The sequence below is a fragment of the Pleurodeles waltl genome, unplaced genomic scaffold (genome assembly GCF_031143425.1).
Source record: "Pleurodeles waltl isolate 20211129_DDA unplaced genomic scaffold, aPleWal1.hap1.20221129 scaffold_282, whole genome shotgun sequence".
In the NCBI taxonomy this organism is placed as follows: Eukaryota; Metazoa; Chordata; class Amphibia; order Caudata; family Salamandridae; genus Pleurodeles; species Pleurodeles waltl.
Window position 1 is genome coordinate 156680 of NW_027149988.1, and position 16287 is coordinate 172966.

Genomic DNA, 16287 nt, shown 5'->3' on the forward strand with positions numbered 1-16287 from the left:
TACATGGGACAAGTGTCACTCACATCCAGTGGGGTCGCCTCACCTACATGGGACAAGTGTCACTTACCTCCAGTGTGGCCACCTCACCTACATGGGACAAGTGTCACTTACCTCCAGTGTGGCCACCTCATCTACATAGGACAAGTGTCACTCACATCCAGTGGGGTCGCCTCACCTACATGGGACAAGTGTCACTTACCTCCAGTGTGGCTGCTTCACCTACATGGGACAAGTGTCACTTACCTCCAGTGTGGCCGCCTCACCTACATGGGACAAGTGTCACTTACCTCCCGTGTGGTTGCCTCACCTACATGGGACAAGTGTCACTTACCTCCAGTGTGGTCACCTCACCTACATGGGACAAGTGTCACTTACCTCCAGTGTGGCCACCTCACCTACATGGGACAAGTGTCACTTACCTCCAGTGTGGCTGCTTCACCTACATGGGACAAGTGTCACTTACCTCCAGTGTGGCCACCTCATCTACATGGGACAAGTGTCACTTACCTCCCGTGTGGTTGCCTCACCTACATGGGACAAGTGTCACTTACCTCCAGTGTGATCACCTCACCTACATGGGACAAGTGTCACTTACCTCCAGTGTGGCCGCCTCATCTACATGGGACAAGTGACACCTCCAGTGCAGCTGCCTCACCTACATGGGACAAGTGTCACTCACATCCAGTGGGGTCGCCTCACCTACATGGGACAAGTGTCACTTACCTCCAGTGTGGCCGCCTCACCTACATGGGACAAGTGTCACTCACATCCAGTGGGGTCGCCTCACCTACATGGGACAAGTGTCACTTACCTCCAGTGTGGCTGCTTCACCTACATGGGACAAGTGTCACTTACCTTGTGGTCGCCTCACCTACATGGGACAAGTGTCCCTTACCTTGTGGTCGCCTCACCTACATGGGGCAAGTGTCACTTACATCCAGTGGGGTCGACCATATTAAGCAGCATATAAGTATATTTTCGCTGTGTATGGGTGAATTCTGTGGCTGAGACTCAAGTGTTTTTAGGTCTAGAAGAAGGAATACGGACGAGGTAGATAATCAGAGACTGCCAAGACAGGGGGTCTATGCCCCCTGCCTAGTCCGGGCATGCTGACACCCTTGAGTGACCCTCAGTGAGAAGAGAGAGAGAAGACGCTGTCAGAGAAGGAGATCACAATGTTGATCACTCGCAACCTCTCCTCAGCTCTGTCCAATGTAAGAGGCATCTGTGGCAGCAAGGGCCAGGGCTCCTCAGACATGCACCATTGCTGCTGTATATCTATTGTGCCCACGGTGGTGCCAACCTGTGCGTGAGAATCCATGAACCACCTTGTGCCCCTTACCTGTCCTGATGTTAGCCCCTGGGGTGGTGCCAACCTTTGTGTGAGAACCCACTAACCTCTGTGTGCCACTTCCCCTGTCCTGTCTTTAACCCGTGCAGGTGGTGCCAACCTTTGTGTGAGAACCTTCGAGCCACTGTGTGCCACTTCCCCTGTCCTATCTTTAGCCCCTGCGGATGGTGCCAGCCTGTGCATTAGAACCCATGAGCCACCATGTACCACTTCCCCTACCCTGTCTTTAGCCCCTGTGGGTGGTGCCTGCCTGTGCATGAGAACCCATGAGCCACCATGTGCCACTTCCCCTACCCTGTCTTTAGCCCCTGTGGGTGGTGCCAGCCTGTGCATGAGAACTCATGAGCCACCATGTGCCACTTCCCATACCCTGTCTTTAGCCCCTGTGGGTGGTGGCAGCCTGTGCATAAGAACCCATGAGCCACCATGTGCCACTTCCCCTACCCTGTCTTTAGCCCCTGTGGGTGGTGGCAGCCATGCTTGAAGGTCCACGGCTTTGGCTGTTGGACCACTCACAGAGCTTCAGATCTTCAAGAGGGCAGTATGAAGCACACTGACAGCTTCTGCCCGATATACTAGACAGGGAGAATCGGCCTACTACACCAGGCACTGACGCTTGGCTATTAAGTTAACATTTGAGGCTGTAATTGGATCCCTTGGACAGAATCTGTGACATTACTGACTAAAATTAAGAGAAGTATCTAATATTTGCTCAACATATCATATGCTACAGGTCCTGGAGTTATTAAACATATTACTTACCTTGAAAAACACATTAGTAATGTTTCTTTAAAAAAACAATGCTATTCACAGTGTTTGGACAAAATGTAAATTGTGAGTGATGTGTGTGAACTAGACATTCTGGGTCTCACCAACCTCCAAGAGTAGGGTGCAGCTGTTGAACCTCACTGTGCCCAGACAGGCAAAGACTTAGAAGGAAATACTTGAGTGAGCTGCTGTAGTATTTGGAGTCTCTGGTTCCAGAGACAAGACCAGTCCTTGTACAATACCAGGGATTAACCCAAGATCCATTGAGTTCCAAAGGCCTTGGTGAACTAATCCGAAACCTACCAGACATTAACACAGCCCCTGCTCTGACTCCACACAAGTAACCTTAGCTAGCGAGGGGAGATGGGTCTCATTCTTGACCTTCCGGGGGTCGCGCAGCGGCTCAGGCATCACTGAAAATGCTTCACCCACCAAGCATCTCTGAGATTTCAGCCCCCTGAGCCTTGTGCAGCCGGAACCTGTACAGTCTTGGACTTACAGTTAAACTGCTGGCTTCACAAGAGAAGACTTTCACGGCAACAGTTTGAGGCCTTTTGGTTTCAGTGGCTTCTCTGCTGTAGTCCAACTACCCACCCTTTATAGAAGAGAGGCCCCTTAAACTATTTATGTGCATAATTGTGCAGTCCCCACCCTTCCTCACACTGTATGGTCTATAAGCTTAACTAAGTAGGAGTAATTTTATTCTGTGCACACAATTTTTTATTTCTACTCTCAATTTGCAGCTTCCTGGTTGGTGAAGATGGCAACGTCTACGAAGGCCGCGGATGGAACAAAGTTGGCTCTCATGCCCCGGGCATGAACACCAAGTCCATCGGGATCAGCGTGATGGGGAACTTCATGAGTAAGTGGTGTTTGCAGTCACTAGTCAAGGAGTTCAGTTAAGGCGGGGGGTTTACAGGAAACACCCATAGAAACAGTCAGCATCTGTGCAAGGTGTGTATCAACCCAACACCTGATGTACACCAGGGGGCTCAGCTGACCACACAGGACATGTAGGTTGTGACTGCCCTCTAGGAGGTCTACCTCCTGCACCAGGAGCAGCTGAAACAGCCGTGTGGATACCCAGCCACAAGCCTCTCAGAAACCTTTGTGAGGCCTGAGTCACAAACTTCCTGCAGCACCGCACTCACACATGAGAAGCACCCCATTATGTAAAGGAAAAATGATATTTGAGAAGAGAGTTCACCAGATAGCTCCAGCATTGTGTGCCGCCCACCGGTGACACCACCATGATGCCTCATAGGATAATATATTTTGTAGCAGGAGTAGGGCTCCTTAAAAAGCATTACCCAAGGCAAAGCTGCCTACCTGCCCCCAGATGCCCATGAGGGAGCCCTTCACAGCCACCGGTGCTCTGTGTAGGTTCCACAGTGGCACAGAACTTCCAGGACCCTAGGGCCACCTTGAACTGACCTCTGCCATTGAAGTCATACTGAGCTGACCGGTGACCTTGCAGTGAAGGTGATCTGACCCTCTAACCATACCAAAGTGACTCATGACCCTACTGAAGAGATCTTTGACTCTGTACCTATACCCAACTGACCTGTAACTCACAAACACGTGACTGCTTTTCTGAAAGAATCACTGGAAAAGGCAATAGATTGGGGTTAGCTACAAGCCTTTTGGCTTTGTAAGAGCTTGTTTAATCTTGTCATGGTTCTTGCAAACGTTTATTGTCAGGAAACTCTCAGAGTCCTCGTCAATGTAAAAGTACGACATTGGCTAAAAGCAAAAACACCTTTTTTGATCTAAAAAGCACACATATATGTAGTAGTTTCTGGCACTCAGTGGAGCTGGGCCGTGTGTGTGTTTGCTCCTTGAGATACAGCAGAATGCCGTCACTCACAGTGAAGTTGGCCAATGGCTGAAGTGGCGAACCATTTCGCCAATAATCTATGCTGTAGTGGTTGAAAACAAATATGAATGACAGAATAACAGACCAATGATTGAAGAAGGTGCCTATTTGTAACTTTAGTAAACACAAAAGGTCTTGGATGGCACCAGCCTGAAAGAAGAACCGGTGTTGCTGGAATACAATTCATGGTATGTGAAAGCGTCAGAGGTTCCCTTATATTCTGTAGGATTGGGGCACACATTCCTCTTCTCCACAGAAGGGAACTTCTCCAAGATTGGGACCCTGGAACACTCCTCTTCTCAGCTGTGTGAGTACAGCTCAATATGCATCCAGTGTGATGCATGAGGGTTCTCGCTCCTGTAGAATTAGGTTCGCTCTTATTCTTTAGTCTTGGAACAGTGTACCTTTTTTTCGTTAAATACAGCTCAATATGCACTTCTGGAAAATAAAACTAAAGACTGGTGAAGTAACAGTTCACCTCCACTCTAAGAACACAGCTCCCCTCTGATCACAGGAGCCCTGCCGAGCTTCGCCCATCCATGTGTGATGAGCTTCTCCAGTCCAGGTATTTTCTTTGAATTCCAGAACTTGTAGTTCTTGTTTCTTTCACTCAAAAAACCAAGACTACAAGTCCCAGAATTCAAAGAATAGACCGGGGCTGGAGCAGCTCATCACACATGGACCTGGCAAACTTGGCATCAATGTTACAAGTTGATTGCATCTCTGGCTTTGACCCTGTTCACCTTCAGCTGCACTTCGGATAGTCCTCCTATATATATATATACCACTTATACACTAGGGGTGTGCTGGGAGCTCCACGTGGGCAGGCCAGTGCACAACAGGCCTGGCATCTTTCGCTGCCTATGGCCCTGGTCTGAATTCAGACAGGGCCGTAAGCAGCAAAAAAAAGCTGCTGTTTCAGGCCTCTAGTGCAATACCTGCCCCGTGTGTACTGCACACAGGACAGGTGCACAAGAGGCCAGAAACAGCAGCTTTCACTGCCTATGGCCCTTTCCTGAAAGTTAACCAGGTCCGACCTCGCTCAGCCCTTCTGAAATCTGGCGCATTCAGGACTCCGGGGCCACAGAACTCCGCCTCCATGGAATTCCACAGAGTTTTTATTCAACTTCACAGAATTCCGCAGAGTTGGACTCCATGAACTCCACCCAGGCCTATTATATACATATATACATACATACGTACATACATATGTATAGGATCTCTCAGAGTGAGATGTGGCCCTGTGACTCTGCAAGTTGCCTTTACTGACCAGCCTGCTCCAAATTACAAGGATCCCAAAATCATGTCCGCCATGTTTTAAATGTAAGTGCGTTGTGAGGAAAGCTTGCTCTTGAAAGGCCCTTGATCAGCGCTTTCCACATCACACCTCCAATGGCCGCCCAATCAGCACCCTCAAAACAGGGCAGCATTGGCCCACCAGTCTGGTTCACCCAGCCTGAGAGATTAACAGTAGGGATGAGCGCCTACATTTAATTGAAAAAGAAACACAAAACTCAAAGATAATTCTTCCTCTGACTCCTCACGATAGTATGAAGATATATTATTCCATACTCACACTGTGGGGTAGGACACACTTCAGGCAAAGCTTGGCTGTCGACCACCGGTTGAGTCCCCCTTCCTGGTAGGAGTTTACAAAACTGCATCTGACAAACAATCCCAAGAAGCACACCCTCCCAAGCACACACACACACACACACAATAGGGGCTTGGAACTCAGTGTTATTGATTCTCCCTCACTTCTAGAAGACTGTGAGTACTTTGGGCTATCACTATCCCTGTGCTGAGGCTGGTTAGAAAGGATGGCCGGAGATCCCTCTGGGGTTAGCAGAAACTTATATCCTAAGCTTCAACTTCTCCTGAGTGCACAACGCACCCATGGGTTACTAATCGTGGTGGTTCCTGCATGTTACTCACCTCTACTCCTGGAGGCCTCCTTCTCTTTGGCAGCGGCTACAGATCAAGGTCATCTCTCATCCTTCAAAAGCAATAGGTTTAGGACCCAGTGTGCTGACCTCCGGCCTCTCAGGGAAGGTTAGCCCTCCTCTGTTCAGTTCTAGGGTACTCCCTGGGACTGCCCAAGCAAGGGTCCCCCAGGCACCACAGTCCACCTGATCTCAAGCACATGGTCCACTCACCTGACCAATCAGAAGCAGTCATAAAGGATGCTGATGCAACTAGGCTGTCTCCAGTGCCCCACATCCACTGCTAAAGGGCACCCAAGGAAGTGCAGATACATTCAAATGAGCGGAGGCTTCTGCTAGGATCCCACAAGTATTGATACAGGTGTGCACCCTGAATATTAAATACAGAATATCGAGGGATGCAAATATCGAGGACAAAATACTGAATCATAAATATTGAAAGGTTAGTTAGTAAGTATAGATTTTCTACACCTAACTCCACACCAGTGGTTAATTTGCAGGTAAAAATGTGCCGGTGATGAAAGCTCACCTCTGAAACACTTGGATGCTGCATTTAAATGTGAGAGCATGGAATACTGAGGAAGCATAATCCTGAAGCCATCTCAGACCTCTTTAATCCATTTAGAGACACTCCCTGCTCCTTCAGCTCACACTTGCAACGTTCTGCTTTCTCCCTTTAGGATGCTTTTTTGTTTTCTTTTCCTCCATCTTTTTCATGTGTCTTTTGCTCGTAGTAAATGCTGAGGCAGAAAAGTAAGTGCCAGCCCTAAAAAATTATTGCCGGTGCCCTGTACTGGAAACCAACATCTCAAATTAAGCACAGCTCCTCATATACGTACTGTGGTGAAATGTATATCTTCAAGGTACTTTTCTACCCTGAACAAGCAGAAATCTGAAGAAAGACGAATGCTTGAGGCCAAACTTCAGGGGTGCAGAACAATCCCATAAAGGAAACCCTTCTTTAGCACTACAATGGAAAGTTACAGCTCTGAGGAGAAAACTCAGTGCAATTTATAACAATAGATTAGAGTTCACTTTGTTACGCCTTCAAAAAATAGCATATGACTGGGTAATAAGGTGAGTTCTCAGCTGGCGCAGCAAATCAGGGCCAAACAAGAGAAGGAATACATTGGACACCTTAACTGGGAATCCAGTCCTCCGGCTGTATCTGAAGAAGATAAGGAAAGGACTTGCAATGCGTTCTATAAAAATCTTTACTCCTCTGACCCCACCAATGAAAAAGTGCAACTGGATTACCTAGCTGGAGTAGACCTTCCTCAAGTTACAGCTGACCACGACAAGACTCTAAGAGGACCAAGAAGGAATGATGAGCTCCAGGGAACTATCAATGCCCTAAAGTTCTACAAATTGCCAGGGCCTGATAGGTTTATGACCCGTTCTATAAAACCTTCAGCTCCAAACTGGTGCCCCATCTCATGGCCCTGTTTAACTACATTACTGTAGCTCACACTATCACCCCCTCGATGGGTGAAGCATTAACCTGGAAAGACCCACATTCTTGTAGTTCATATAGGCCCATCACAGTATTAAACCTAGACACCAATCTCTACTCTAAGACCTTAGCCACTAGATTGGACTATATCATGCTGGACCACCCTGATCAGTTCAGTTCTATTAAAGGCAGGAAAACACATGACAACTTATAAATGGTGGTCCACCTGGTCGAAAAAACTACTAAAAAATGTATTCCAGCAATACTATTAGTTCTGGCCGCCGAAAAGGCATTCAACCAGGTGAACTGTCCCTTCCTCTTCCATACGCTCCATTGCTTTGGTTTCTGTGAACAATTCATAGCTATGGTACAGGCCAGCTATGCCACAATGCCAATCTGCAGTAGCAAGTACTGGTCAATGGGGTGGGTTCAGACCGCCTCAGCTTAGAACGCGGGATGAGGCAGGGGTGCCCCCTCTCCCCACTCCTTCTTGCGTTCAGTATTGAACTTGCAGGTTATGAGACGGTGGCCGGTTTATGCATCAACCAATGTAGATCCTTCCTATTGAATTTGACACGGCCCACCTGTGAGATGGACGCCCTGGCAGGCTCCACTCCTTTCTATTGGGCTAAAAAAGACACCACTTACCTGGGTATCCTTATCACCCCTAAAGTGACCAACTTGTATCGAGCAAACTACTCCCCACTTTTACAACAATTAAGAGCTGACTTTAAAGAGATGGGCACCCATGTACATTTCATGGCTTGGCCGCATCCGTGCATTCAAAATGACTGTCTTACCAAAGCTATTACACCTCTTTCAAGGTACCCCCATTGTGGTAGAACACAACTTTCTCCCCACTCTTTGCTCTATAGTAGCCCGCTTTATCTGGCAAGATTGCAGGGCCCAGTTACCATACAAGTTATGTTGCTACTGAAAGGCTCCTGTGGTTTGGGCTATCCGGACTTTCACCTGCATTATAGAGCTACACAGTTAAGGGTGATTTCTGAATGGTCTCAAAGATAATCCGGCAAGCACTGGCTTCAGATGAATAGGGCGGTTATGGGCTATAGTTATGGGGTGTCCTGTGGAAACAGAGAGTGGATCGACTCCATGATACGTATCTTATTACACCGACTTGAATGACTCTTAAGGTGTGGAATGCGGTGAATCGAACATCTGGGTAGGCTACATTCCCCTACCCCTTTACAGATTTACACTTTAATCGGCCTTTCCACCTGCGCTTACACAGGAACCCTTCGACCTCTGGAGAGAAGGGGGTATCTCACTGTCTCTGACTTGTTTCATGGGTGGGAATTGCTCACCTTCGATAACTGCCAGCAAGACTTCGCTCTCCCAAGCTCGGAGTGCTACCATTACACACAGTTGAGGCTTTGGGTTCTCCACCCGGATCTACGGGAAGCCGCAGCTAGAGACCTCTCTCCTGCTGGGAAGTTTATTAGACAGGTGAGGGGCTTTAAGGTTTGTATATCATTTCTATACTCCCTGTACCACCATGAATTCCCCTAATCCTAGCCATGTTGTTTTTTGCAAACAATGATTCCGGAAGGGATGTGGAGCAAACTTTGGAGAGATATCCCCAGACTTAATCATTCAATGGGAAAGAAGGAGACACACTACAAAATACTTTTAGTCCACTGTCTATAGCATACAAAACTGGAAAAAAACTTCTGGACCACATCAGATCTCTGTCAGTGAGCTGTGGGCTAGTTTAAGTTTTTCATTATATATGGTGGGACTGCCCGATCATTCACTTGTTTTGGCGGAAATATTAGGCAAAATCAAAGAAATCCTGGTTTACCATCACCGGATACACTGGGAATTTTCCTGCTGGGATTGCGGGATGATTCCCTTAAACATCAAACCTCTAGTTCCCAGGTGATACTGTGGTTGTGCCTTAGGCAGCTAAGCTAAGATGGCTCTGGCCACAATGTGGAAGAAGAGGGCAGCACCCTCGCTGTGTCAGTGGAATGCCAGGCTCTGGCAGGCCATCACTATGGAGAGGATGGCTGATATTCTGCTAGACAACTTTAAATATTATGAAAATATTTGGGGCCCCTTAGTACCATTCCTTTTATCAGGCTTGCCACTTCTTGCATGTCCCACTCATATGGGGGGCCATCTCTTTCAAATTTAAAGTTAAAGGATACCAGCGTGTACGCCTATTGTAGAAGGTTCTTTGCCTCGATAAGATGTGGCATAACGACTTGAGCTGCTGACTTCGGACTTGGGGAACCAGGATCAAGTCTCAGTGTGGGCTCAGCTTCCTGTGATTCTGGGCAAACCATGTAATCTCCCTCTGCCTACAGTTCAGCACCTTGAGACCCTCATGGGTGAGTAGCCACACTCGATGAATCCTTGACTGATTCTCCATCTTGTTTCTGCTTCGCTCAGCTTCCGTGCATCAGGTGCCCCTTCAGCTACTGCACTCATGTGCTTTTGTCCCGGGTTATTGGAGGGGGGTTAGGTTGGGCAATGGTATTTTTGTATCTTGATGTCCATGAGACAGGAGTATCCTACCTAGATGCACTGGTTAAGCCATGGATGCTGCGATATGACGGAAACTGCATGTAATATTAGCATTGTTTATGTTTAGCTCTGTGTCCTTTGTTGATATTACTATCATTACTATGAAAACTGTCCTTAAAACTTATTAACGACAAGATGACAAAAAAGCATAAACGGCTGAGCTGGCCCTGCAGGGTTTAACTCCTTGGTCTTCTGGATGCATGCAGTTGGCTGCAGTGAACTCTTAACTGACTGACATATGCTACCTGTTCACTTGTTTAATTTCAGGCAGAAACCCAAGCCAGGCCGCCTTGAAGGCTGTGCAGGAACTCATCAAGTGTGGGGTCACCAAGGGCTACATCCGGAAAGACTACATCGTGAAGGGTCATCGTAATCTGAATGCCACCACCTGCCCTGGGAACAGCTTCTACAACCTCATCACCAAGTGGCCGCGGTTCAATGCCAAAGCCTGAGCTTCTCTGAGGATGTCTTTGTATTGTTTGTGTTACTCTTAGCTCTGCAGCAAGTTCTCTCTCTCTCTCTCTCTTCCGCCCTCCCTGGGCCTCTATGGCTTGTGCTACTTTCATATATGCAGAAGGTCCAGTGCTTCATTGGTAAAAACATAAGAGCCAGGGCCCTCGTCAAGAGGCCACTACATCTTACACCACTCATTGCCAAAGTGAGTACCAACCCAACAACCAATCATCTCACTCTTACGGTGGAGACGATTCAGGTCCCCAAAGCTATAAGAATGGCGTGGGTGGCAGGTATCAGTCATTTCAATGCATATTGAATCAATAAAAATCTGTTATACTCATCCCTACTTTGTCAAACAGTGCCACCGTGTGGCAAATAGTCATAAGTGCAGGTGTTGACAATTAAATACCAGTGCTGATCACCAGAAACCACGGCTCAAAATAAGCACTAGTGAGATCTCTCTCTCTCTCTCTCTCTCTCTCTCTCTCTCTCTCTCTCTCTCTCTCTCTCTCTCTCTCTCTCTCTCTCTCTCTCTCTCTCTCTCTCTCTCTCTCTCTCTCTCTCTCTCTCTCTCTCTCTCTCTCTCTCTCTCTCTCTCTCTCTCTCTCTCTCTCTCTCTCCTCCCTTCCTTCTCTCTCTCTCTCTCTCTTCCTCCCTTCCTCCCTGATAAACCTGTTTAGTTACGTACCCTGTGTGGTAATGCAGGATCTCACCTGTGCTACCCCTGACACAAAGCTGTTTAATAATAAGTGTTCAAGACTGAGCAATAAATGTATTTTATGTTTTTTTGATTTATTTGCTTTACTTTCTTTAAAGTGCCTTAATTTTCAGGCACCTCTTATTTTAATTCACCATCCTGCCTTCTCTGTGCTGTGACACGTATTCACATGTTTTACCCATTTAGACACATCCCGTGCGAATGATCTCATGGGACCAAGTAATGAGACCCCAATACTAACAAGGGGGGGGCTGCAATTACCATGTCTGGGGTTACAAAATCTGGCGGCTGATTGCATCACTGCGCCATGCAAATATGATTGATGGTGCCATGAATTATGGTTACCCGTGTGGGCCTGGGAACACTGGGGGCCCGATTCACAACACCATACACCCGCAGTCGCAGATTTTCATCTAAGTGCGATCCACAAGTTTTGGAAATTCATAACCATTCCCAAAAGTACCTGTGACAGGCTGTGGCAGGTGCAGGTTTCCAGGTGTACTACTGGCAAGGTCATGTGACTTTACCTGAGGGCTCCTGTTCCTAAAATACATATAAACAAACCGGGGTTAGTGGGTAACCAAGACCAACCCCACTAGTCTTACACAAGTTAAAGTGCAACCTATGAGGAACGCGGTAACTTTAATCCTTAAATGCTAGAGCCTCATTAAATATTCCTTGGTTTGAAATTAATCCACATTGCCACCTCTGTGCACTCTTCTACAAAATCCATCTTTGTTTGAAATCATTGCACAGGGGGCAACATGTGTTTTGATGGGTAAACCCGCTTCTTCAGGGGTGACATTCAAGCACCCAAAGTGTACCTAATGGATTTTATTTGTATTACTGTCCCTGCAACACCTCCAGGTGTAGTAAGTGGGATATAAAGCTATAAATACAATTAAAAGCACGCTCTTCATTAGCTCAGTTGTTAACTCTTTGCATTATCACTAAAAATGAAAAAATCTTTGTCATAACAAAGCTTGGAGTTAAAGCCAGTACTGGATCCCAAGCATCCTTTACATTTGCAAATTAACTGGCAGGGAACATTTGCATTTCCTTCAGGCAGCAGTACCCTGGCAGAAAGGCTTGTTTAGCTGCCTGCCCCGCCCTCGGCTTCAGAGCACAGGACACTCCCTGAATGACACTTCAGCTGAAGCATTTAAACTGTTGGAATTAACCGCCCCGGAACGGTTGTCTTTTCACAAAAGTATGAGGCACAGTGTTTCATAAACAATAAAAGTATGGGCACCTTGTGCCCCTCCGATACCGCCCACTTCAAACACTGTGTATAGGTAATTACCACCATGTAAATTTCATATCACAAGTCACTTTTTTAATGATTAGATCAATGATTGCCCCATTCCGGTATCAGCAATCATGTGACCTGCTTTTAAGTGATCAAATAAAGATGACTGATTATTGATTGATTTCAAATAAAGATGGATTTTGAATAAAACTACACAGAAGTGGCATTGTGGATTAGTTTCAAATCAAGAAATATTTAATGAGACTATCCTATCCACAATCTGTAGAGTTCTCCACAGTGGAGGACTTCATAGCGGGGAACAGTGCTCTCCGTGCAAATACATACTTTTCTCACCGCAAAGAAACACATTTTCTCCAGAGCTGTAGTGTGGTCAGTTTTATGTATCCTTTGCGCGTTAGGTTCAGGCGTTAGGCCTTTGTTCACTTTGCCCTGGATATATTTTATTCCTTTGCTCGCAGCATAGAGCCTCAGTGCACTTTGCTCTAAATGCTTTTTATTCAGCTTCGTACTGTTATTTTTCAAATAGCCAGTTCTACGGTCTTGTTTTATTTTTTATATCACACCGTTTAGCCTTCTTCAGCACTGGAGTTTTCAATAACACATTCTTGTTCACTCTGTGCTTCAGTCAAGGATACAGTCTGGTACATTGTCGATAGACGTGGTAGGAGTTTAGTCTTTGGCATTCTTGCGTAGAGACATTTTGTGATCACACTGACATGTTAGTTATAAAAACTCTCCCTTGTCCTAATACACGCAAGAGGGAGATTCCGACCAGGGGACCACAACTAGACGCTGACTGCCTCGTTGCAGATGCTGAACCAGATCACAGGCCTTTGCTCAGGTATGAGGGTTGATGGCTTCCCAGGGAATCTAAAAGGCAAGTTAGAAGCTTAACATGCTGTGCTTGAAATAGAACTAGAAGAGAGAGAGTAGAAATCATTAACACCATGATAGCGTTATTCTTATGTTTCACTCTCCTCGTGACTATTTCAATCCTACTGTGTTGTATGGTTCTGGTTATTGCGGCTCACGCCTTAATATAAAAAATACAGTAGTGTTATTAAAACAATCTATAAAACTCAAACTGCCTTTGTCATTTGTATATGAGATCATACGTAAATGAGAGAACTGGTTTGGATCTGAGTGACCACGACTTCCCTGAGAAGTTGCCAAGATGTCATGCGCTCGGCTGCCCAATCACCCCCTCCCCATGGGAGAGATGAGGCACTGCTAGTTAGCCGGAGCAAAACCGGATTCAGGGTGACAGAGGTCCTTCTAAGTGGGTCAGACTCAGTCCCCCACACCAGGAACAACCCTGCTACCTAAAAATCCAGTAGTCTCATTTAGGATAATGAGAGCCCACGCGACAGAGCGAAAGCACTTTACCTACACCCCTGGCACAGTTAGTGGTGGTTCATGTCCCTCCCCACCCTGGAAGCAGAGATACTCCAGCTCTGTGCTGAAACAAGTCTCCAACCCTTTATAGGATGGAAAGTAGTCAACGGAGAGATTGTGAGGCCCACAAATGTCCATGTTTGTGGGCGGTCAAAGACCTCCAAGCACACCAAGCCTTGGCAAACCCATGTCCCAGAATTTCAGGTGAATTTATGCTTGTGGAGATCTCATACGTTGTGGAGAACTCGGCCCCCGTAAATAAGTCCCTTCGTGAATTCCTCGTTAACATGTCAGAGACAAATTTGGTCCTAAACTTACTTTAACAGACAAATTTATCTTTGTGAAAAGGGTCCAGTGTCCTTTTCTAATGACACCCATGTTCACTTTCACAACCCGCTCCTAGCTGGTGTTAAATGGGGGCAGGAGGTCTATACAGGCCGGAAGTGGGGTGTCAGAGGGCCTGGTAGCGTGTAGGTTGGCAGAGGGGTGCACTGCATGTACCCCAGTGCTGTAGGAGGGGGTCGGGTTGGCCTCAGTTTGCACTTGTGCCTTTAGCCCCTACCTGATCCACAGGCTTTACCGGTTGGTATACCTGAGTCTGGTGTTGATGCTTTTGGTAAATCCAGGAAACACCGATCTCTTGTGATCTACCACTGCGGGGTCCTACCTTGTAATCCGCCCTGCAGTGCTTAAGAACCAGTGCTTCTCTTACCCAAGTCAATGACACCCACATTAGCAAAGTGGGAAAGAGGAAGGTCTGAGTTGGCCATGCAGAGTTCTCACCTGTGACCTGCAGGCCACATACAGTTACTTCCTGGCTCATTATAAGCAGTATAGCGCTTATAAAATATGAGTGGAAGAATGAAGGTGACGCAGTCTCTTTGCCTCACTGTGTGAGGAGAAACCCAACACCCCTTGGTCCCTTCCTGGCTTTATTAATTATAAGAGAGGCCTTTCTACCTCCTTCCAGACTTCACCGATCCCAAGGAACCATTGAACCAAGATAAACCCCACCCCAGGCCCATGGCTCCTGGGTCCTTCTCTGCGCTTCCAGCTTCCTGCTAGAGACACAGGATGATCCGGCTCAGCGAGGTCTGAGGCGCCAGGTGCAATATATAATAAGTACTGTGCCTTTCCTGGTGCTGCCCCCTGGCCTTGTTCCTCCAGGTGAAGAGCGGGTGATGTTGGCACCTGGATGGGTTGGTGAAGCCAGGTGCCTTCTTTTTCCAGGGAGTGAGTGACTGCCACCTTCCTGCTGGACTGGTGGGACCTGGTTATTAAGCTTTCTCCTCCCTCCTCTAGAATGTGGTGGTGGAAGCTCACTCCACCCAGCAGCAAGGTACAAACAGACAGAGGAGTATTGCTTGACTTTTACTGGACTTTAAAGTTACAGAGCACAATTGTGACATCAGAAGTTGCCCAAGCTGCGTGTAATGAAGCAAGGATTTTAGCCTCCTTGTCATGTGAGTTGGGATTGCAAATCCTAAAAAAGAAAAAGAGAATGTTCTGGGGTTGGCTCTTTCTTTCATCCTTGTGGCTTGGCGTTCTAGGGGGCCACAAAGATCTGGGAAGACAGAGTAAGGCGGGGCTCCACTGATGGACTGTGGGGGTTCCAAGTCTTCATCGCTGGGGTACCATGGGAGGCAAAGGGCTTCAGCACTAAGGGATCAGGGAATATGGGGTCACAGGACTGCGATGATGACATAATAGGGGGGTCAAAGCAGTGGCTAAACAAAGGCCCCCACAGCCCTGGCCTCACAGCTCCATGTTCTTTTAGCAAACTAGGCCTGCTGTTGTGCACTTTAGCCCAGTTACATTTTATTCAGCGTTGCTTTGTTTTTCGAGCATTAGCCACATTTGCAGTGTTGTTTTATTTTCTTTATCTGGTTGTCCTTTCACTTAGTAAAGCATCACATTGTAAGCACTGCATTCATTTCACTTTGTGGTTTCCCCAAGGCTGCAGTCAGATAGGATTGCCTGCAAAAGTGGTACACTGTGTCTTCAACATTCACAGAAAGATACATATCCTTACGTGGGGACCTTTTCTTAGAACATCAGTAGTTTTATTCTAAAAACACTTCTCTGTTCCATACATGTTAGAGGGAGATTCCAGCCAGATGACCACGACTGCATGCTGATTGCCTTCGCTACAGCTGCTTGCTTAGACTGCAGAATCTCTGGCCTATATGGGGACAGTGTCTTCTTCAGACAACAAGCTTCCTTGCTCAGGTATGGGGATGATGTCTCCCGGGGGAAACCTGAAGGGCGGGTTGGGGATTATCAAGCTGAGCTCTAACATAGCTTAGGTAGGAAAGATATATATTGCTCCTAGTGACAGTATGGTGGGATTTCCTGTGTTTCACTCTCCTAATCACCATTTTGCTTTTAGCGTGTTTTATCCTCCTAGTTATAGCAATACATGCCATATTATCTAAGATGCAGTTACCTCAATAAACCTTATAGAACTATATTCTGATTCTGTTTGCCTTTGCCTGTGTGAGATTAAT

At 46.9% G+C, this 16287-nt stretch overlaps 1 protein-coding gene across 1 annotated transcript in view; it reads left to right on the forward strand.

Moving 5' to 3' along the window:
• The window catches only part of LOC138275586 (peptidoglycan recognition protein 1-like), a 47126-nt gene extending 36110 nt beyond the window's left edge, over positions 1–11016 (forward strand). Inside the window, exons 4-5 of the mRNA XM_069219130.1 lie at positions 2863–2981; positions 10209–11016. Of these exons, the coding sequence (XP_069075231.1) occupies positions 2863–2981; positions 10209–10393 (304 nt within the window). The 3' untranslated portion in view covers positions 10394–11016. The remainder of the gene's footprint in view (positions 1–2862; positions 2982–10208) is intronic.
• Positions 11017–16287: the final 5271 nt, after the last annotated feature.